At 31.2% G+C, this 24,483-nt stretch overlaps 2 protein-coding genes across 24 annotated transcripts in view; one reads left to right on the top strand and one right to left on the bottom strand.

The window, feature by feature from the left end:
* Positions 1-1,131: 1,131 nt before the first annotated feature.
* The window catches only part of LOC134707504 (thrombospondin type-1 domain-containing protein 7B-like), a 163,356-nt gene continuing 140,004 nt past the window's right edge, over positions 1,132-24,483 (bottom strand). For 20 of the 23 annotated variants that reach the window (XM_063567288.1, XM_063567300.1, XM_063567290.1 and 17 more), the window contains 14 exons: positions 23,917-24,111; positions 21,885-22,193; positions 21,439-21,617; positions 20,959-21,083; positions 19,193-19,346; positions 18,195-18,452; positions 17,694-17,808; positions 17,364-17,509; positions 16,262-16,375; positions 15,806-15,905; positions 14,609-14,818; positions 14,085-14,282; positions 13,252-13,342; positions 9,299-11,646 (listed from right to left, as the gene is read on the bottom strand). In XM_063567288.1, the coding sequence (XP_063423358.1) occupies positions 10,290-11,646; positions 13,252-13,342; positions 14,085-14,282; positions 14,609-14,818; positions 15,806-15,905; positions 16,262-16,375; positions 17,364-17,509; positions 17,694-17,808; positions 18,195-18,452; positions 19,193-19,346; positions 20,959-21,083; positions 21,439-21,617; positions 21,885-22,193; positions 23,917-24,111 (3,551 nt within the window). In that variant the 3' untranslated portion in view covers positions 9,299-10,289. Of the gene's footprint in view, positions 4,224-9,298; positions 11,647-13,251; positions 13,343-14,084; positions 14,283-14,608; positions 14,819-15,805; positions 15,906-16,261; positions 16,376-17,363; positions 17,510-17,693; positions 17,809-18,194; positions 18,453-19,192; positions 19,347-20,958; positions 21,084-21,438; positions 21,618-21,884; positions 22,194-23,916; positions 24,112-24,483 lie in introns of those variants that run through there. The other 3 variants (XM_063567304.1, XM_063567307.1, XM_063567306.1) reach the window with 3 other exon arrangements.
* Positions 6,285-8,512, top strand: LOC134707506 (uncharacterized). Its single transcript, XM_063567308.1, has 2 exons — positions 6,285-6,419; positions 8,085-8,512. Exons 1-2 carry the CDS (start codon positions 6,344-6,346, stop codon positions 8,486-8,488), a joined length of 480 nt encoding a protein of 159 aa, XP_063423378.1. The 5' UTR covers positions 6,285-6,343; the 3' UTR covers positions 8,489-8,512.

The raw sequence follows: 24,483 nt of genomic DNA, 5'->3' as shown, positions 1-24,483 counted from the left end.
TTGTTGTCTCTTTGACACATTCCCCATTTCCATTCTCAATTTTATTCAACTCTGTATTTGATTAATGTATACCAGCTCTTCTGAATCGAACATCACTGATGAGTTTCCGGTAGATGAAACGCAAGGATTGTGAACCAAATTATAAGCCTTCAATCTTTGATGAGATTTGCAAACTTCTGATTGAAATTTAAAAAATATATATTCCAATTCATTTGGAAGCCATCTATTTAAGTATCAGAAAAAGAATGTCACTGGTACGAAGGATGCCCAACTCGCATTATCATTTTTCTATGTTTAGTCGACCATGAAATCAAGGTAAAAACTCAGATTTTGCATAACGATCATGTCATAGGGAACAGGTTTTCTAAGTTTCAAGTTGATTGGACTTAATCTTCATCATCAACTTCCTTCACCGCTAACTTTAACATTAAGCGGGACAGACGGACAAACGTACGTATGGACGAATATATCAAAATAATAATGCACCTAGGTGGGGCAACAATGGAGGTAAACACTTTTAAAAGATGTTTTAATTAGTTGAACACCTTGCAATTGACGACCCGGCTATTTATCGATATGTATATAGATTTTTGTGAAATATAGGTATCAAGCATAAAGGAACGATTTCTTTCGTCCTTTTTTATGTAAATGAAAAACTAGAAAAAGAACTGATATGCGATAGAACAATAGAGAAAAAAGTTTGCTCACATCCTAAATGGGGAGAGACGCCGAAGCATATTCGAATAAACTTTCATTCGTAATTTTAACATGGCTAGAGACTGAAAAGACAAACTACCACAATGTGACAAGTATGACGACCATTACGTCGAGTGGGAGATAAAGTAAGTCTGTAATCATTTTGCTGTAACATGAATTCTACACAATTAAATAATTTATAGCTAGCTATAAAAACAGATTTGATCCACTATTTAGAAAATGCCTGTACCAAGTCAGGAATATGACAGTTGTTATTTATCCATTCGTTTGATGTGTTTGAGCTTTTCATTTTGCCATTTTATTAGGGACTTTCCGTTTTTGGATTTTCTTTGTTCAGTATTTTTGTGATTTTACATTTTTCCTGAAATATCTTCAATCATCTCTATAATAAGTCAAAAGTACAAATTGAAACTATTGATAATAATTTTTTTATAACAAAACAATGAATTATTTTGAGAATGATTTGATGATAATGTACATTGCATGATAACTATGAACAATAAATAAAAATGAAAAATATATTCATCCATTTTAAATTTGTACAAACAATAAATGCCATTACTGATAACATATAAAATCACACATTACCATTTCAAATACAGTATTTTTCAGAGAAGGCAATCTTTAAAAGACAAGCGCATTACATTTGTGCGAACTTGGCTAGTATTATTTTTTTTACAATACATGTAGCAACAAGATTTTTATCGGATTTGTGCGTATCTATTATTCAGCTAAAACAGGGGAAAATACATATACAATTGAGGATAAATACGTGGGGGGAAAAAGAGAACTTATGTTATATATTTTTCATATTTATGATTATGATTCCAAAAGATGCTTATCATTTAATAAACTACATTTTCCATTCGCTTCGCTTTAATTTCCATGTTTAAAAGTAGAAATTTGTTTGAGGCATCCCTATACTCAACAAAAGTATTATGATCTTCCAAAGACCGGGAATAATTTATCCTTCGTATTAAGCCATTAAGTTTATACTCTTGAAATTATCTTGAAAATTCAAATAAACAACATACCAAGTTTAAAAGATTTAACAAATTAGCTGTTTTACGCCGAAATTGGAAAGGGAAAAAACATTTATACATTGATATATTAAATTCATACTTTATATTCTGATATATAATAAATTTTAACTTTATTAACCTTTGAAATGAATGCACTCACATATAATTAAAGCTTCGTGTAAATGTGTTGCTTTTTATGCCCAATATAATAGTAATACATGCTCATATTCTGCACCGTACAAGATGATAAACAAATGTTCTAGTTCAAAGTCAAATATTCATGGTTACATGGTTTAGTATATATAAAATAAACCTCAACAAACAATATTCCATGTAAAGTCTAGTAAACGTTTCACAGAGGTCAGTTAAAAATTTAAGTGTATAGTATTAAAAATATATATGTGCGCTTTAGTCATTTGACTCGGGTTTCTGGTTTATATAATGTTTAGGAAATTATTAAACAATACATGCATTATACTAAATTGAGTCATCTATGCACTTTACTTCACATTTATTTCGAATCAATAAAGTATAACCACCGAAATAAATTCCATTTTGTGATTATTGGAGGAGAACTTCAGATACTTATTTACTTTCGGGTTTTTCTGGTCGTAGTTCATCAAACCACGACCTTGATAAACAATTAAAGCAGATTGTGGCAAAAATATGGAGCATGTGAGAAACAAATCAATGAAAGAGGGATGTTCAGATGCTTTTTCTTTTCATGCGTTCCCATTTAAAACAAAACAATTATTATATAGGTTGTTTATTGGTTTGGTGTTTTTATATATTTTTTCGTTACAAATTGTAGAAGAAATATATATATATATATTTTTAAATGTTAATTAAAGCTCACGGGAAGTCAATAGTCCAATATGAGTAGAACTTGATAAATTGATCTACGTAAAAGTAAAACCTTTTTAATTTTAAAGTATTATGTAACTTAAATGTGGAAAACCTACAGATCTCTATTGTGATATTGTCTTTAGAATCACCCAAAAAACCCAACTAAAAGTAGCAAGAAAAAAGAAATGCCGTAACCCCAATACTCCAATTAAGAAATCACATGATGGCGATACATCGATTGCAAGAAGACAATATGTTAGCATTCAACAAGTATAGGAGTCTCCAATTCATCATTCTATAAAATGCTTAACATAAATCTAAAAACAAATCGTTCTTTTTTCTCACCTTCGAAAAAATTACAACGTATTAATGTCGACAACAACACACAAGGTCGAACCCTATATGTTATTGTACACCAAATGTACATAGAATTTGTTTTACCTTTTCTATGTATGTCCTTCTAAACGATTAAAGCTGACTGTATTTGAAAGAGAGAGTATTTCAATATCAAATATTTTGTCTGAAAACATTTCCAAAGTTTACACGTTTAACCTTTTGAGTAAAACAGCTTATGCATTTTATTTTAGTTTATATTCGACATAGAAATACAACTTCTAATGGTACATTAGACTGTTAAGATAAACGTGAACTCACGTATACCGAGACATATTTGTTTAAAGCAACTTTGTCTTCGAAGGTTTACTTGTATATACGAACAGTTCCAAAACATGTGTAAACAGTCAATGAACAAACCTTATGAATAAAAGAGCAATATAATTAATGCATGATTTGAATCATAATAAGTGATCACCTTTTACAGATATTCACATCTTATTGTAAAGATGAGTTTTGTGGTTAAATGCATTTTTTTTACAAATGGGGAAATAAGTTACAATCAAATATTCTAATAAAGAAATATACATTGTATTTAAATTCGAAATAACCGTATAACGTTTTCAATTATTCAATGAAAATAAAAATATACTAAATGAAACAAATAGAAATGTTTCGATCTAAATAGATAAATGTATGATAACACTTCCTGTTGATGACATAATCGAGGGAGATGCCTCGGATCACAAGTATGTCGAGTGTGAGACAAGATCCAAGGCTAATATTATTATAATTCTTCACTCTTTTCAGCGTAAATGCACGCTGGTGACTCATTAATTACGACAAACATGAACGCTTGAATATGTTCAGATGTATTCGTTTTTTCTTAAAACTTATACGAAATCACATGTAAAAGTACATTTTTCATATGTTATAAATCAGATCACAAAATTACATCAAATTACAGTAAATCATTTTGAAGACTCCAACAAGACTATCATGCTGCCCCGCAGTAAAATTATTGATGTTAAGTTGAAAAGCTATAGTATTTTCATACTTTTTCACTTCACTTGAGATTATATCATATTATAATGTTTGCTTGTGTATTATATTACACTTTGTTTCCCAGTGAACATTGAACCCTTTTCAAAATCCGAATCAATGTATGTAGTTGTCACGAGTTTGTCACCGGAAACATGGCCATTTTGGTCCTTACTTGATCTATTATCCCCTAAAGAATCAAGTGATCCTGACCGTTTTACTACCATTCTTTTCGACTTAGCTCTCTCCTTCCGTAAGTTCCGACTGAAATAAAGAATGTCTTAAAAATTATAACAAATTCATTTGTACAAAACTCTAGGGCTCTCAAAATAGTACAGAAATTGGGGAGTATCCGTTAAATATATTCATAACTATTCAGAATAGGGACATGTTATAGTTTTCCATATTGGAAAGACCCGTCTAATTTGGAAGACTGAATTATGACTCTCGCTGTATCGTTTGGTTGTTGTGTCATTGGTGTCAAATCCAATACTACCTTCATCACAGATTTTGCATGGACTGATTCAATTTTTTGTCTTTAAAATAGCAGTTGAAACCACTCCCGGTTGTGGTTGGAGTTGTGTTTCTCATTCTTATATGGTGTACTAAGTCTGCCTTAAAATATCCAATAGACACCATAAAGGCTTCGGTTTTATGTTGTGGTGTGTACTGTTCTTGTCTTTTCGTCGTGTTTTTTGTGTTTTGCAACGACGTTATCCATTTGATTTGGACTTGTGAGTTTGAATAGTCCTTTGGTGTCTTTCACGTGTCTTATAAAAAACTGAACGTCAATAAAAAGGATGAAGGTGTTTCATTTGAAGTTTGTAGGAATAATGTTTAGTTGTTTTCGAGATAAATAGCTGTACCAATGTAAAGCTTAGCATTACTGACTATGAGGCACAATTAAGTTTGGTTTTTATACACAATAATTAAAATTTAATCAGAATCATTAAAATTCGATGACATATCTGAACATTTGAGAGAAAATAAAACTGGTGCAGTTTATTTACATCACTTGTAACAAGCGACGATCGATGTTTAGAATGCGTTTTTAACTTACTCATTTTTTATGAGATGTGTTGTTTCACATGGCACATGACAACACGTTGATTCAAGTAAAATACCTACCAACGACTGAATCAGCTGTTATTCTTTATCAGTTTTAAAATACAACGTTATTTGGGGTACTCATCATTTTCAAGAAGTCCCTAATCAATATTTTGCGATACCACTAGTTTAACTAAATGTTTTCTTTGCTATCTGCGATTATTTTTCCCCATATAGATTCATATCTTAGAGCTTCGATGTTTTTTTCAATTTTAGTTAAAATAACCCTTTTAAAACAAAATCTGTGAAAGTCGGAATTAAATACTGAAAATCTTCGGATATGACCACTTACACTGTGACATATTTTGTAACATACTTAATTAAGATATTCAAATGATTGTCGCGAAAGCAAATGTGTTCTCTTCATTGAAGCGACTTGACAATGTTTAAAACCATATTTCTATTCACATTTCACATACATGTAAAGCTAACGTCTGATACATAATTAGCAGGGAATCATAGGCATGTGCATACCTTTTTGGAAGCCTTATTTTCCAATTTGCTTTTTTATGGTATTCTACATAACAATTCCTATATTGTCATGTGTTTCGGGAAAGCTATTTCACCCAAGTTTGTTTAATCTGCAGCAAATGACATATTAAGGGTCACGAAAACTGACAAGTCAGAAGTATGACAATTTTAATTCATTTGTTTGATGTTTGAGCTTCTGATTTGGCAATTAATTTGATTAGAGACTTCCCGTTTTGAATTTTCCTTGGAGTTCGGTATATTTGTGATTTTAATTATCGCTACACACCAACTGTGATGACGTTGTTGTTTCGGTCAGTTGTGCAGTTATAATTAGGGTCAACAACTTAAAGCTGTACTTGAGTTTACACTGTCCCAAAAGTTATCAATTTAATACATCTACACGAGCTGTTTTCAATATCTATTTTGCATTGAAAATTTGCTCGATAATCGTGATACTATACTTTTACAAACCCAATTGTATTATGGCAATGGTCATAGAAATGTAAAATAATATTTGCTCGGATTTAAGTATGTACCAATGGTTGTGTATAAAAGTCCTTTGTATGACTGATAAAACCGAGGTCTTAAGTTAAGCATTGGAAATTTAACGGCAGACTCAGTACAACAATATTCACAGGGAGCACGTATAAAAACAAAACCAGTATTGTCAAGAAAAGGTAACATCGAAAATATTTTTTATGAAAATCCAAAATCATTGACGACATTTGATCTATGATTTATCTCCATTCTTATCACTAGTTTTGCGTCATAACTTATCAAGGTAAATAAGTTCGGCGTCTTAAAGCATGGCTTCAAATTGTTTAGGATTCACTTTTTTCAAAGCCTCCATTAGTCTTTTGATATTGTTAATAGAAACAAACGGTAAGTAAAAGTATTCATTGAAAATAAAAATACTTTTAATTAAAAGTAAAACATGTATTTGTTCGTTATTTCCTGCTATCGTCTGGGGGAGCAGCTGTGGTAAAATGTAAAATGTAATTCTATTGTATAGACATTGTTTCATTTAAACAAAACAAAATTCAATGGAGTTAATATCATGCTTTGGACTATCTAATATGTATTTGTGATGCTACATGCAGAAGTACATTGCAATAATATTAACACAGGAACATCCATTTTGACATTTGTCAGATAAAGTGTTCCAAGATAACGGATTGTTCTGCATCAGATGCGCATTTCGGCAATTAATGTATCTAAATGTGAAGTTCAAACGTAAAATATAAAACAGCCATAAAAAGAAGGACAACAATAAATGGGTTTATAAATCACAGGTGACACAAAATATTTCCTTTTTTCTCAAATAAAAAGGAATTACAAGCTTGAATTGGTAGAAAAATTGGTCTTCGGTTATTATTTTCAATTTTCCTCAAAACTGAACTGTATAAAGGATATTTCTACAATAATTTTATGCGATCTCCGACTTCATTATCAAGGCTTAAGGCTGTAAGTGTTCCATAAACGTCTGTTTTAAAATGCAGATGGCTTCCACATTCAAAGGAGATGTATGGATGCACCGGTAATCTTAACTAAAAAAAATCTGTAATGTCCATTTTGTTTTTACAGAACATCAATAATTTTAGAATTTATATATTTTTTTTCTACTGTTTATTTTCACTGCAATCATATTGGAAGGAAACATGCCTTAAAAAGTTGGGTATAAAATTTTGAAATCAAACCGTTATATATACCATGCGTCCGATTTGCTTTTCTTGATTTACCTTCATCAGGAATGTTCAAAACCAAATATTTCAAAGCCCAAGGTTTTATAAGAATCTTAACAGTTGAAGAGTTATATAATCAAAACAGATCTTATATAATAGCCAAATCCATCTAAGGTCAATTGGGATATCGATACAACTCTGCCTGTACTGTGTCCAGAGCTCTAGAACTATATGTGTATATATGAATCAAGAACATGTGCACAGCTATACTTTTGCTTTGGTACTATGTCTGTACTAAAAATCTGTAGTACTGGACATCTCATTTTAATATTCAGTACTATTTTGTTCCTATAAAATAATTGTAATAATTAGGTACCTGTATTTTACAGTACTTTATTTGTACTTGGAATTTAAGTACTAGATTTGTGGTAACACTGTTGCCTTTTCAGCATTTTGAAAGTTTGTCTATTTCAAATCTCTTAAAGCTATGATTTTTAAACATGGATAATATTTTGATTTCTGTTGGTATTATTTTTGTACTAAAATTTTTAGTAAAAATAAAGTACTGTTAAATAAAGGTATCTTAATATTACAATAGTTTTAAAGTAAAGAAATAGTACTAAATATTAAAAGTAAATGTCCAGTACTTCATATGTTTAGTAAAGAAAAAGTACCAATGCAAAAGTAGCAGTGTATAAGACAAAACAAGAATTCTAAAGATCACATACAACAATTACAAATTGCTAAGCATATAATAAGTTGATTTTTTTTTCATTTTAAGTTTCCAATGCTGTTCTGTGAAAAAAAAGTTGGGTTCATGAATATAAATGCTGTAACTTAAATTTCAATAACATTAATGTTTTAGGGATTCCACTGATCAATAGAGAACTTCCAACACCCAGGCCAGCTATAAAATGCCAATACAAAGGAACAACATATCTTGAAGGAGCAACAATAAAGAGTGGTGTTACAGTGGACGGTTGCAAATATGCATTGGTTTGCAACCCTGGTACTGGAACAGTATCAACTCTGCATGAGCCAGACTATCCTAGGCCAACAACAACTACAACAACTCTTGGTGGACCTATTGGTTATTGCTTCTTCAATGGACATCATTATAGTCCTGGACAAGAGATTAGTCATGGTCAGTCAGGGAACTGGTGTTATTCCACATACTGTAGTTACGATGGGCAAATTTTAAATGCTGACAACTTTAACTGTTCTCCCAAACCAACACAGACCACTATAGCAGTGATCCAAGTTGGTTAATTTTAGATTAAAATGTTATATTACCTTTTTGTCACTTACTTGTCATAATAATTCACAATTTCTAAGAAAATTGGTCCATTAATATATGAATTGAAGTTACTTGGTTCTGCAACCTGACTTCAAATTAAAAACTAGAATGCTATCATTCGTGTGTGTTTACATTTAGAACTGGTGCGATAAATGCCTTCGATATAATGAGAATTACTAAGTTAGATGACCCAATTTGAATACGACATTGGTATCACTTATCCAATTGTAGGGAAAAAATAGTTAATTTCAAGTAGCTTTTATTTAAATTGATAGAGAGCACCAGCACCATAGAAATAAGTTTTGTAGACAAGTAAATAAAAAGTTTGAAGTTTCAGAGTGAATATATTTGAAAATTGGCACTTCAGAATCTTAAACTATGCAGCATGTCTTTCATCTCTTCATAACAAAATGAGATTTGATTAAAGACAATATGCTGTTTGGCTACGATTTGTCAAGTGGTCAACAGATAATGATGAAAATGAATTTCCAAAGGAATATATTTTCCACCCTATCACCATAAAATTGCTTTTGTAAAGGGTCCCAAGGTTATTAATGTGGTGAACACTATTACTGTATAAACAAGAATTGTGAAGATACAATTGTCACCAAAAAAATGGTGCCCCATTCAGGTTGCCAAGATTTACTGAAATACATTTCCAACTTAAATGTAAGCCTACTATAACAAATTTTGATCAGATTTCATTGAAAATGGGAAAAATACACTGAAAAACATCTGTCTTGTCTGTAAACACTATGGAAAAAAGACTAATAAAAAAAATATCTGTACCACAAAATGCATGTTAATTTATTCTACCACATGAAATACTCAACAAACATATAATGCTTATTTCAATGCATATAGTATATGGTAATTACAAATACGATGTAAATATAAACAAAAAAAACTAAATGTAATCAATAACTGATTGCATTCATAAACAAAACATAAGTGATAAATAATGTGCCAGTTCAAGTAATCAAAATATAAAAGTGCAATAACCCAGTTTTGTTTGTTGTTTGAGTATATGAACTGATTCCTAGTAGTCCGACACAATTTCAACACAGACAAAAAACTCTGGGCATTTAAATCAAATAGTCAATTTTGATAGTCAATCACAGTACATTTGTACAACTCAAAATCAGATGAACACGGATATAATATTTGATAAGTAAATAACTCACCATCTATAAAACATAAGAACTTCATCTTGCACTTTTAAAAAACTTTGATAACTTGTTTTTGCAACATGAAAATAAAAGACTGGCTTTCAAATTAAAACATAAATATATATAGTGAAACATTTCATGCAAACATCTACCAACATGCAAACATTAACCTATCAAATCTATGTATCTAAAAAATATATAATTATCTAATACTTATATTACATACTCCTTTCTAATGCTGTTTATTTTTTCTAGAACATTAGTATTTTGTAAAATACATGCTGTTAAGGTTCAACCTAATAAAGCATTTGGTTTAAGAAATGACAACACTTGTTCAAAATGTAGTGTTCAATGAAAATAATAACCATTATCATTTCTTTACATTTGCTTGAAATTTCATGATTTTAAAAGAATACAATTCATGAAAATTCCATTAACAAACAATGAAATGCTCATGTAAAATCAAAGTTTGATGAGCGAATTTTTATAAAATTGAAAATGAGTTTAATGAATGAATTTATAAAAATCAATGAGTCAACATACTATGAAGATGATAGTATATAACTTATTTTACAATTCAAGTATCTGCATACAACTAAATATTCTACACGGTTGTATTCTTAGACAATTTATTCTTCTTACGCCCATTGATGCATTTATGACTTATCAAATCTTTAAAGGTATCATATGAATCAGTTCGTCCTTCAAGAGATAATGCACTTACGTCATTTCTTCCAAAGTTATCACTTTGACCTTCACTTTTTGATCTATTTCCTTTTTTATTTCTTGCTTCAGATTCATTCTCATTTATATCCAAGTCATTCAAATTAATTTTTGATATACTACCTTCATCAGTTTCATCAAGGTTACCCAACAACCTTTGTTTATTTTGACTTTCATCACTGTCACTTATTTTAGTTTGTCTTTGAAGTTTAGGTTTTTTGCTCAGTAAAGGCTTTTCTTCCTGTATAACTTCATCATTATAGTCTTTCGAATCTGAGTCTTCTGAATTATACTGCTTAGAAAAAAGCAACTTTGACAAGTTGTTCATTTCACTAAACAAACTGAGATCAGATTCACTTTTATGAGCAGATGGTCGTCTGCTGTCTTGATCTGAGTCAGTATGGTGTACAGAGAAGAGCCCACTTCCACTGTCTAGGAATAGACATTGTTGACAGTCGTCCTCTGTGTCGTTAATATCTGGTTCTCCTCCAAAACTAAAAAAGTTGGTTTTGGAATCATTGGAGAGTGCAGATTTAGGCGTGTATATCTCTGAGCTTGTAGGTACATGCTCTAACTGTACAAATTGGATAATATTATTTCCATCTTCTGTCTCGTGACCATCACATTCAGCAATAGTATAACTATCAAATGACCTTTGTTTGTCAAAGGAATTTTTATTTTTTAAACGTTTATTTGACGTAGGAACAGCTGAAGTATAAGACTCAATTGTTCTGCCACTGTCATTAGAACTATTTTGAACAGATATAGCAGAATCTGACCCATTACCTGTAAATTTCTTTGGTAGTTCTATTAATTCAATATCAACAGAACTTCCATTGCTTATTGTAGGTTTATCACTATAGTCAACTTCAGGGACACGTTTGAATGAACCATTATCTATATTGTTATCTACATAAGCAGTATATGTTTCCTTGCAATCCGTTTCATGCACATGCTTACTACACCCACAAAAATACAACATAGAATAAAACTTTCTAACTACACGACTGCGAACACTTTTGGAAGATGCCCTCACCCATAACGCATTAGTTGTGCTATTTTCATACAGGTAATTAGTATTGGTTGGTGTGGGAGCAGAAAGATGGGTGTTTACATTTGGACAATGTTCTCTCTCTATCCCATTTTCTCGTCTACTTTCTATAGTCCCAGTATTCAGTTTCTCTGCAGCTTCCTCATCTTCAGCCTCTCGAGGACGAGGGCCTGAACGAAAGTGTTCGCTGTGCAGAAAAGATAAACATAAAAACGTGAGAAAAATAAATTTAACTAAAATTATAAAAAAAAAGTAAAGCAAGTATTTTTTCCTTAGAACATTTCAAGTCATCCATAAAAATTTCCCTTCAATGAATTTTCAATTTCTTTCAATATTGCTTCTATGAAGATTTCTTTATCCCTTCAACAATTTTTTAGATGTTTTCAGTTTAAATACCTGCTTTACTACAGTTTACAACAAATTTACAATATGAACCGAATAATATTTTAACATTTTAGTTTCAATCAAGATAAGAGTATGCCCTTCCAAAGATTTTAAGCATTGAATTTTAAGGAGTGAACAGTATTATATTGTTTGCCCTGTACAAAGCTGTCACCATTGATTTTTAAGGAATGACCATTACTATGTTACTAAGTTTGCCATCTTCATGTATCCAGTGTTGATTAGGTTATCAATACTGCCCCAGCATGGAAATTTTAGATTACAGTTGAGCAGATAGAGTTTGCTACATATATAAAAGCAAAAGCAGTCATGTATAACATGGACAATTTCAAGATCAATGACTACCCTCTGTACAATTTCCATAACAGTTAAAATCCAGATACTTTAATACTATGCAAATTAGTGGTTTGAATATTTGATTAGGTAAAATTATTTTTCTTCTCTTGATCAGCTAACAAAAATTCATTCTGACAATTTGCACATTCCAATACCAGAAAAAAAGAGTTCAGCCAAAAAATACTTTTATAGATAAAAATTTCTGAAAAGACAAATTGTGTTCCTGTTCAGTTTAAAGAAGGAAGATTGGCAAATACAAGGACACACAGACAGGTACAACACAATACTCCCCTCCAAACTTTGTGTGACATACAAGGGTGCATTATAATAACATTTATCTGTTTAACATAATATTTTCTAGCTGAAAATGAAACTGTATGATATGGCTAAAGTGCTTTGTGACTTACAACAGTAAACAAATAAATATTCAAAATAATAAACATTAAATGTTATCTCTCTGTACAATGCAAGGGGCTTAACTCTAATTCCATTTTAATGTCATATTATCAAAATACAAAATATCCTGAACTTTCTCTCACTGTCTGATTATTAGATACAATGTTATCCCATTATAGGTTGTAAAAGCAAATGTTGAAATGTTAAACTGCAGCCTGAACAATGATATTAAACAGCCTTCAATACAGATCTAAAGTTGAATATTGCATGGCCATATGACAAGTCTGCAGTAGTTTAATTAAATAACTATTTTAGTAATTACCGTATGTAAGGTCAATGTATGGACCAAATTTTGTACAGACTATTCATATATTTCTGTCGGTCCATTCAATCACATTTCAACCTCATACAAAAACTGTAGTTTGACTTTTAATAAATCTTTTATCTTGAGCCAAAAGTGTAATACAGACAGGCAGATGATTGTAAACTAATACAATGACTTAAAGTTTTTTACTCAAAGAGTATCAAGTAGAGATAAACTTTTTGCCTTGCATTTCAATTTATAGTACAGAGAAATAACACATCTAAACATCTAACATTTATATAAGAGAACATCTTTTTTAACAACAACTTTCACTGAAAAATCCAATTAAATTACCTCATGTTATAGAAAGCTAGAGCCACAAATATAATAAAGACAGTTCCAGCAGCTAACACTGCATACATCCATATGCTGGTCGCTTCTTTTTCTAAAAACCAACAAATAAATTCAATAAAATTTAAAAATGTAACTCCTGACATTAGTGTATATGAATTGCATATGTACCAGTTGGCTGAGAATGCAGGTTGATCTCAGATACCGAGTTTTATCATGTCAATTTATTATGTAAATGTACCAAGGCAGGATCCAGTGATTGTTTCTTGTGCTTTAATGTCACTTGGAGAATTATGAGTAGATGACAGATCTCTGATCGTCTCAGTCTCTGTTAATTAATTCCTTTTTTAAAGACATATGACAATTAGGAGTTTGACATATTGTAAAGTGACCCATCTTTTTTTAAAGAAATTTTGTCAACCTCTATATGTTTTTGGGTTGCTGTGTACCAGATATGAGGTCCAACTCCCAGTATAAAAGATTAAAAGATAATCCAGTGATCAGAATGGAATGATATTGGTATATAGAAATGGGATAAATTCAAATATAATTTCTACATCTGACAGAAGATAACATATTTAATGAGAGTTCTTAACTTTATTTTAAAATGATTGTCAAAATTGAAATAAGCATATCAAGGCTCTGTGTTGAAGATTGTACCTTCACCTATAATGGTTTACTTTTAATAAATTGTGACTTGATTGGAAAGTTGTCTCATTGGCACTCATATCACATCTTCCTTTATCTATATTAATTAAATTAGTTTGAAGAATAATGTGTATTCATTGAATAACAAACACTCCCATACCTTATAATTTTTAAACTGTATAACTTACTTTGGCCTGTTTCTTGAGCATCTTTTTCCACAGTAACATTAGCTTCTAAACAGGCCTGAAGACTACCTCTGTAGTTAGTTTGTGCTACATAACCTTCATGACATATGCAGATATTTGTATCGTTACAATGACTTTGTACCGGACAAACTGGTTCACATCTCAAGTTTGTTGAGGGACGGTTCTCAATGTCACATCCACCTAAAATCATAAATTTACAAAACACTCTTTTTAAATAAATTTTATTTTATGATTCTGTACTTTCACAAAATATGATTCCTATTTTGTATTACTAAAATTCATAAAAGAACATGTCATTTCATCTATATGGATATTCCACTTCAATAAGAATACTTATTTCTAACTTGCCCTCAGTGATTTTGACATAAAAATCCAATAAAAATATGTTTATTTTATACAATCATTATGAAAAAATACTCGTCTAGTAAATAAAACTAGATACATACAAAGACTCTGAACCTGCGAAACCTACAATTATTTTGTCCAAGGCATTAAACATTAAATACCTATGACTACAAGTCCGTCAGATCTTGAACACCAAACAGTTCTCTGTTGGTCGACACTCCATGGAGTTGTTCTCCACTCAAAGTACATTCCTTCTTCAGCAACACAATGACGTTTTTCCCACAACTTGTCTGGACAAGGTGTATTCTTTAATTTAGGATATGCTAACACAGCTCTAGATCTACTCTGAACTCCTAGACTCCTATAACTCTCTGATAACACAAATAAATAACATAGTTTTAATCACAACAGCAGACAATTATGTTTTTGAAACATAAATACATTTTCATTCTATATCAAAATAAAATGGAGAGAGAAAAGAGATTTCACATAAAATGGTTAATTCTTACAGTCTATTATAATTTTATCAAAATTAACATCTTTTATGAAATAAATAGGGAATGTGTCCATTAGACACAGATGGTGTCCATTAGACACAGATGGTGTCCATTAGACACAGATGATGCCCCTGCTTGCGTATCATATAAAGGGACATAACTGAAGACAGTAAAAGTGACCCTACCCAGATGTGTACTCATTTGAGTTTGTGGTAATAACTATTGTGTAAAAGTTTCATAAAATTTAGTTGATGCAAACTAAATTTAGAAAATGGAAACATTAAGCTATTTTTCCATTTGTAAAGGGGCATAACTTTAAAACATTTAGTGGCAACCCCAAAATTCAAATTTGATTTGTATTATGCGGTAATAAGGATTGTGTACAAGTTTCATTGCATTTGTTTGAGGCAAACTAAAGTAAAAGAACATAAACTAAAAATTTAGCATTTTTTTATTTGTAATGGGGCATTACTCTAGAACGATTAAATTGATGCCCCCAAATTCAACCTTGATCTGTATTTTGTGATTAATAAGCACTGTGTATAAGTTTCATAAAATTTGGTTGAGGCAAACTTAAGTTAAAGAACGGAAACCAATTTTTGGGCGTACAAGGGGAAAACTTAATGGCTCCTCAGCTTCAGCAGGACATAAAAATATACAACAGTTCTTACAACTCAAGAAAGATTAATCTTTCACTAATCCACTTTTTATCCATAATCTAACTGGTCGTTCTCCTTTAATATCCAAGGCAGCTCTTTTTACAATAGTTTCTTTCTTCAGAGTATCAATAGCATAAAGCCTTAAATATTTCAAAACACTATTAAACTGTGCAAGAAAGATTGAAAAGAATAAAATTCTTACCAGTTCTAAAGTCCTCTCTTGACAAGTAGCACTTATTCCATTCAGTCCAGTCTGTTAGTACACATTCTCCCGGGCATGGTACTGTACATGGTCTCTCAGTCTTCAAAAATAAAGAGTCAAATGTATGAAGTATATAGAGAGAATCAAATGTATGAAGTATATAGAGAGAATCAAATGTATGAAGTATATAGAGAGAATCAAATGTATGAAGTATATAGAGAGAATCAAATGTATGAAGTATGTAGAGAGAATCATTTCCCACAATATCTTACATCTCAAAAACAAGAACGTGTCTATTTATTATTTTCTTTTTTTCAGTTTCATTATCAATATTCTATCCAATTATTATAGTCTTTTAAAAAGCTTTTTATTCTGAAACAAAGTACTGGTACCGAAAATAGTTTTCAGGAAAGCTTAATAATTCCAGTAATTTAGTGAATGGATGATATAACTCACCTGCATAATAAGTATATGAAGGTCTGGTGAACACTTGGTTGGGGCTAAGGCAATACCATCTTCACTCATACAAGATATATTTCTCTTCTGTATCCCATGTCCACATATTCCAAACTAAAATAGAAAAAACAAATACAAAACTCTTGTCATCACAATAAAAATAAATTGACTTGATGAATAATATGAGGTTGGTAATGGGGGTGTACCTTCATGACAAATAACGGTAAAAATTCTTGCAAAATGACGTTAACTGTAATTTTTGATGCATGACGATAAAATATGCACTTTTGTTTAGACAATAAAAAATCGAATGATTTTGACGAATCACATTAATTTTTTTCCAAAATTAACAGTAATGATATATTTGAGACCTCTGACAAATCAGTATAAGGATATTTTGACGATTCACAGTAAAATTTAAATCAATTTGATGCTAACAGTAGCCAAAAATGGCCGTTTGACGATTGATGGTAAAGGGCATAACTACCCTCTTATTTATACCTCAAATTTTGTGAATTTTATTAATGGTGATTTAAACCGAAAACTTATAACTTGATGAAATTTTTCAGCTGCTAGAAAATAGAAAAATAAATTTAATATCAGCAGCCTCTCTTATTGATTAGCTTAAGAAGAATCAGTCTCTACCATTTACTTTTCCTGATACACTGCTAAAAATTAGCAATAAAATTTAGACTAAATGATAAAAAAGTCAAAGAATGGGTGGGCAACAGATGCAAAGCGACAACCATAACTAGCATATAGCCTTTTTTGCAAGCTGAGTAGTATTTTTTAGGAAATATCTTTATTTCATTTTTTTTTATTGATATATATCAACTTGTATTTCGTAGAATCTTAAAACTTGAGTGGCTGTAAACATGTCTTCATTTAATACAAATTTTGTACAATGTCAAGAAATTTCTTTCACTAGGAAAAGGTCTCTATTGTCACCGTCATATAATTCTAGTGTACAGTATATTACAGAGAAATGTAGGGTAAAATTGAAATAGAGAATTGATGATGCAGGATAACGCATTCAAATCTTACCTGGGATGTACAGATAACGCATACAAATCTTACCTGGAATGTACCATACAAATCTTACCTGGGATGTACAGTTTGACCAGACTGAGACAGTCCAAGAGTAGCAGCCTTGTTGGAAACATGGCTTCTTCTGCTTAACAATATCTGGGCATGGTCTTCCATTTCTGCTGAACTGTTCCACAATGGTTCTTTCCCTTTGACTGACTCCTAAAATTACAATTATAAAATAAAATCGTCTTGGATATATTCTATTTCCAAGAAACTTCAATATTTCTACATATTTAAATGAAATTTCTTTGCCTTGAAACAAAATTCTAATTCTAGGGTAGTGTCAAAATTTGTGTCATATTATTAAGTGAAAATTAATTTTAATTTATATTGAATAAATTACCTAGGCCACATGTTTTGCTGCAGGATGACCATGTTGACCAGTCAGACACTAGACAATCAACATCACAGACTTCTTCACAAGACACAACAGATGGCTCGGAAACTGGATCTGCATCCTGCAATAATATATACAGTATAAAAACAAGGAGATGTGATATGATTGCCAAAAAGATGATTATCCACCAGGTTTTAAATGAAGTGGATGTAAGCAATTACCAGTAACTCTACTGTCTTCAACCAGAAGTAGAGTCAGATGTTTGACAATTTCTACCACTATATAAAGCTGAGACAAAATACCATAAAAAATATGTGTTATTTTTTCTTAACGTGGGTATAACAATCTTTAATTATCATTCTAGTGGATGTAAGCAATTTTATGCAACCATATTGTCAACAATAGATATAACCAATACTGTATAGTTGGTTATAAAATGCTGTGCCATGAAAAATATAAAACAATTGAGAAAAATTATTTGATGCAGTTATTGTCAACTACACTTACCACTTCACAGAATTCACTATCCACAGTGTGGCCAAAGTGGTTTTTGCAGATTAAATATCTTTCTTTATGTCCTACTCCACAGTTGTCCATACCATTGTTTATTAAACAAGTCGTCCAGGATGACCATTCCCAATAGTACTCAATACAATTGTCATTTTTGATGCAGGGTTTTGTTTCACGAACCTCCGGACAGTTGTTGTAATTCAGGTAACGTAAAACTTCTCTTGTCCTCACTTGTCGATCATTATGATTACACGGCTATAAGATAAAAGATAATTTATTCTTCCAAATATTAAAGGTGTCCTGAGGAAGGCATTTACATGTACCAAATATATATAATCTTTAATAATTAAAAATTACACTTATACAATAAATCTTAATACCCTACATTTCTATTAAATGCACTATTTTCAAATACTTATTATTTTTTTCTGATGTTTCTTACATGAAATACTTTACAAGGACATTTGCGATGTCTATTACTTGTATATATCTGCCATCCTATATTCTTGTTCTAATGAGGGTTTGATGAAGGAATGATATACTTCTATTATTCATTTTTCTAAAACATCAGATGTCTCATAAAGATACAAATGATGCAGTTAAAAAACATTGATATTTTCCAGAAACAATATGACTCTGATGCAAAAGTTTCAAAATATTGATGGACTTTATAATCAATTTGTATTAAGCCAGTTCCTACCAAACCAATAACTGTATGATCAATGATTCTTCTCCAGGCACGTAGCTAGGAATTTCCAAAGGGGGGTTCGTTGGACTCACAAACTCGACTTTAACAGTCACAATTCGAGCAGAACATTGACTTTAACAGTGCTTATTTGTTTTCAAGTGGGGTTCGTCCGAACCCCCCGAACCCCCTCTGGCTACGGGTATGTTCTCAAGTTATTAGCTTCTTGCACAATGTACAGTAAGTGATGGGTCAAACTTTCTTATCAATGAACCAAACAGTTTAAACCTTAGAAAGACAATAAGTTTACCTTGCTACACGAAGTCCATGTTGTCCAAACACTGACCACACAATCTGACAAACAGTATAAATAACAATGCTGCATTTTTGGAGGACGTTGATTTACACACACATCATCAGAGGCTGCACTTGTTGTAAATCCATGTCTATTCACAGCATAACATCTGATGATAATAAAACAATAAAGTTTTATTTAAATCATTTAAAATTGATAATACTTTAATCTTAGTATTTTGGATCATTAAGGGACATTGTTGAAACAAGATTATATAATTTTCTATCACCAGCAAATAATGGCCCATGTCAAATATAAACAGATGATCTCCACCAATTTTAGGTCCCTCCCTCCCCCCCCCCCCCCCCAAAAAAAAATATATATATATATATAAAAAAAATGTGGATTTTCAAGTTACCAACCATCCTGACTCATTATTTTTTTCATTGCCAATCTTAAGGAGGCTCGCGGGTATAAGATTTTAAGAAAAAAATTAAACATTTATTTTTCATTACAAATTTTATTAATTACCTTAAGTAGTTGTTACTTTATCATATGGTACAAAAATCATTCCAAAAAATTAATTCGTGTTGACCCCAGGTGACTTTTAAAATGTAGATATCATTGAAAAAGCTCCAAATTATCTCCCTTTGGTGCAAAAATGCCATTTTTTGGCATTAAAATTGGAATATCTTTTTTAAATCATCGGTGACCTATATTTTTTATTGTTGTTTTCGAATAAGCTGTACACAAACTAAATTATTGTTAAATTTAAGCGATTTCTGTAATTTAGTTCTTTTTTTATTTTGATATTACCGTTATTTCTCCTATTAGATCAACAGAAAAAAAGGACATTGACCAAAATGTATGCTTCTTTTGAAGGCAGATTGTGAGCGTAAATGAACGGTGACCCCATTTTTTTATTTCATTTTTCCTTTAAGTATAAGATAAAGTTCATTTATAGAAAAATATAGCGAAATCCTATATTAAATAAAAAAAATCATTCAGACCCGCAAGCACCCTTAAAAGTGAAACATTTTTGATTGCATAATTCAAAATCATAATTAGCCTTTATTTCATACAACTTTGACATGGAATACAATTGTGTTTTGAAATTCCTTTTAAAGTTCAATGACAAGATTTAGTATTCTGACTTTTTCTTTAATACATTTAATTTTATTTACAGTTTGAAAACCTCACTTAGATAATTATCATCAACAGAAATCAATTTCAAAACACTACTTTCAAATTGCTTTCTCAGATTTAATGCATAGTCAAAATTTACAAAAAAATATTGTTTCATTTCAATGCAGCATTTGTGGAATTGAAAAATAAATTCAGAGATATATGCATTCAATTGACTCAAGAACATCTTCTTTTCCTTTTGGTATAAACTTGCATGCATGGACTCAAGAGTAAAAATTGTCAATTAATCAAAAGCATCTTGACCTGAATGACCAAGTTGATTATTCATACTTAAAAGTATATTAATTTCCTAAAAAAAATAAAAGGGATTTATTATAGGAAATTAAAAACATAATAACATGACATAAAGTACATAGTAGAGAAGAAGAACTTTAAATGCTGACAAGTCTTTCTTTTTTGCCTTTTAGAAGTCTTGTTCAAAAACAAGTCAGTGTGTTTATGCTGTAAGGCAAGTTAAAAGACAGACTTTTCTGAACTTATTGTAATCACCAGAATAAAATAGTTAATAAGCAATACAAAACAAACATCATATAGAATACAATCAGAAAGGATTGTGGTAAACTATTTATACCTACCTAACATGTCTTGTCTGAGTTCCATTACCACAGATCTGTTGATTATGAGGGATACAGGTGCCCCAAGCTTTTGTTTTCCATACATATCGTACACACTCTGGATGGCATAGCCTTGTTTGTACTTCCTAAAATAAACAAATCAGAATTATGTGCTTTAAAAGTACAGGGCCAGATTTTATATTGAAATCATGATTCCATATATAATCAACCAAATTTTCCCCACAAAAGGGGGGGCCCAGGCCACCCCCCCCCCCCTGGATCCGCCTATGCAATTGAATACTGTAAATGTTTCTAAAATGTTCTAGTCTTCACATCTTCATTTGCTGAAACACACTTAATTAACATTGCAAGATTTATAGTAGTTTCTATAAATTCTATGAAGTGCAATAGCAGATGAATTAGTTGTTAAAAAACAAAAAACTTTGATTTTTCTATAATCCATTTTAGTGAGAAAGGGATGGCCATGAAATGAATACAAACCTTGCTTGAAGCACCAAGTGATGGACATTGTCTGCCTCCTGCTGATGGGAGTCTTCTGATACTACGATAGCGTGTTTGTACACCAGCACCACATTTAGCAGGACATTCACTCCAAGTCGTCCAATCAGACATCTCACAATCCACTGGACATGGTATCAAACATACCTCTTCTTCATAACCTGTAAGAAAGGTAGAGTTAAATTTAAGCATATTCTTCAATCTTATTGCAATTGTCACTTGCATATCCAAGTGGTCAGGAAAAAATGGACTTTTATACTTTGTTTTTTATTCAACATATGATAGTTACAAGTGTAGACTTCCATCAAATTAAATATATTAGTATTCTATATACTTTTCCTAAAACTTAACTGTGGTAAAATCACAACACAAAGAAAGACCATTCAGCTAAGCTTACGAATATTTATAGAAATATAAGAAACAGTTACCTGCTCCATTACATTTGTCTGCTGACTCTATCCCTAATCCTTGGTTACTACAAGCCACTACTTTAATCCTTTTTCCAGTTCCACAAATGTACCCCATATCAAGGGAGGTTGTGTTACGAGTCCTCTTTCCTCTACTACTGGTCAGTTCTGGTTGATTGGTTATATAGTCATGTCTTACTGGTTCTAGGATACAGTCTGACCATTCACCCATGGATGTAGGTTTTAATGACTCGCATAGCTGACAAGGACGTTTTTGGTAAGTTGGATATAAATTGTTATTATGGCATTGATCTGGTACACCTTGACCACCTTTTTAAAAGGAAAAAAAAGAACATAATAATTGATGACAGCAATAACCTTTTACCATAAATTGGGTTATTTTGGTTGTAGTTTTATTTTGGTTTGTGTGGTGCCTCCAATGAAAGTGCCAAAATTAAACACATGAAATTAAGGCAAACACTAAATATTAAAACACCAAAATAGAGGACCAGTACAAGGATATCGTAATGTAAATTGTTGAGGGAAATATCTTGTGTAATTATCATGTCTTCCGTATAGTTCCCATATACATAGCCAAATCAGCAAATAAATATCTGGTATTATTTGACAACACTTTATATCTTTATTTGATTGTCAATTTTCTAAAATTGTTAAGAAAACACAATATTAATTTGTATATATGTCATAAATATACCTGGATATATCCTTGATCGTTAATCATTAATATTTAGTTGCAATTGAGATAATGATAAAAAATTATTGCAAATGATTTTTGTAAAAAATAAATAATCTTTTTAAAATACCTTTCTTTTAGCGTTCAACCCGACAGACAGGATTTTTTCAATTGCATTCTTATCCGATTCCTTAATTTATTTAGTTAATTGTGTCGTGTTTCTAGTTGGTGTAGGTCATGGTTTTTTTTGACAATTTATATTAACGGGTGAATAAGGGCAAATACGAATGAGCCCACTCATTTCGGTTGAAGACAAAACTTTACGACAAAAGAGATGATTTCAGCTTTCCAATTGTGAACTTTCCATTTCTAAGTAGCAACATTCCAGCAGCACCTGCATACGGGGTATATATTTCCCAATTGATACGATATTCCCGTGCTTGCATTTCCTATCATGATTTTCTTGATAGAGGGTTACTGCTCACAAGGAAGCTATTAAACCAAGAGTTCCAAATGGTGAAGTTGAAATCATCCCTTCGTAAATTTTACAGACGCCATCATGAGTTGGTTGACCATTATAGAATAACCGTTTCACAAATGATATCGGATATGTTCCTTACGTCGTAACTACAATCCCCTTCCCTTTCATGAATTTGACCTACCAAATTAGACTATTTACCAGATTTGTAATCACATAAGCAACACGACGGGTGCCGCATGTGGAGCAGGATCTGCTTACCCTTCCGGAGCACCTGAGATGACCCCTAGTTTTTGGTGGGGTTGGTGTTGTTTATTCTTTAGTTTTCTATGTTGTGTCATGTGTACTATTGTTTTTCTGTTTGTCTTTTTCATTTTTAGCAATGACGTTGTTGGTTTGTTTTAGATTTATGAGTTTGACTGTCCCTTTGGTATCTTTCGTCCCTCTTCTATTGTTCCAAAGTTAAACACATCAATTTGGTGAAGCACCAAAAATACACACACCGAAATAAAACACATGCCTTTTGAGTGAAAACCGCAAAATATCCCAACGCCAAAATTTCCCAATTTACGGTATCATAAAAAAATCAGAATATATTTGACTCAGCATATCATTGAATGAGAACTAATATCAAAACAAATTAAGATTCTGACATTTTATCAAAGTTACCGAAATCTTAAGAATAGATATATTTTCATTTATGGGTGAAAGCATAGGTTGTATTAGAGTGAAAGGCCATAAGTTTTCTGATTATTGAACATTAAAAAGGTTTCAAAAGTAAAAACATTCTAACCTTTCAAAAGTATTGAAGGAAAAAACAAAGCCATAACTATTCACAATGCATGTTAATTGCATGGGGTATAAGTAACCTGTAAATTTACCTTTCAATTCCCTTGATCTGAACTGATGACCGCTACACCCCTGAATACAGTGGCTCCATTCTGACCAATCAGTAAACAGACATTGCCTGTCACATGTCATATAACATGGTTCAGCAATAGGAGGCATTGGACCAAGGAATTTGAGACAGTCTTCTATAGGATGATCTGTTCCATTTTGAGCCATACATGCAATGTCTACAAGGGAAATAACTCATAAATTCCATTATGGAAAAAGCTGAAACATGAATCAATAATTGATGTTTTGTGATAAAAGTTTATTAATTTATACATTTTCTTAACTGTTAAACAGTCACAATGATACAGACGGTTACATCTAGTGACAAAAAAATAACTAGAACAAAAGTAAAATAATTGTTCGGATTTATCAGCAACAAGATTTGATCTATGTCAAGTCTAAAGAATAAATTCATATATTTAAATTTTATGATTCACTGTTTTAGGAATTCATAGTTTTCCAATACAAAATTAATGGAAAGTGTTCATTTTATTGGGTAGTAAAATTCAGGGTTTTAATTATCTGGGAAATCCATCTAAAAATTTATTCCA

Source organism: Mytilus trossulus, chromosome 2, assembly GCF_036588685.1.
Source record: "Mytilus trossulus isolate FHL-02 chromosome 2, PNRI_Mtr1.1.1.hap1, whole genome shotgun sequence".
In the NCBI taxonomy this organism is placed as follows: domain Eukaryota; kingdom Metazoa; phylum Mollusca; class Bivalvia; order Mytilida; family Mytilidae; genus Mytilus; species Mytilus trossulus.
This window is presented reverse-complemented; position numbering and strand designations above follow the sequence as displayed.

Bases quoted from the DNA above. Each gene is read 5' to 3' on its own strand.
- LOC134707506 (XM_063567308.1), top strand. From the start codon at position 6,344: ATGGCTTCAAATTGTTTAGGATTCACTTTTTTCAAAGCCTCCATTAGT. The intron at 6,420-8,084 runs GTAAGTAAAAGT...TTAATGTTTTAG, and splicing joins ATTGTTAATAGAAACAAACG to GGATTCCACTGATCAATAGA.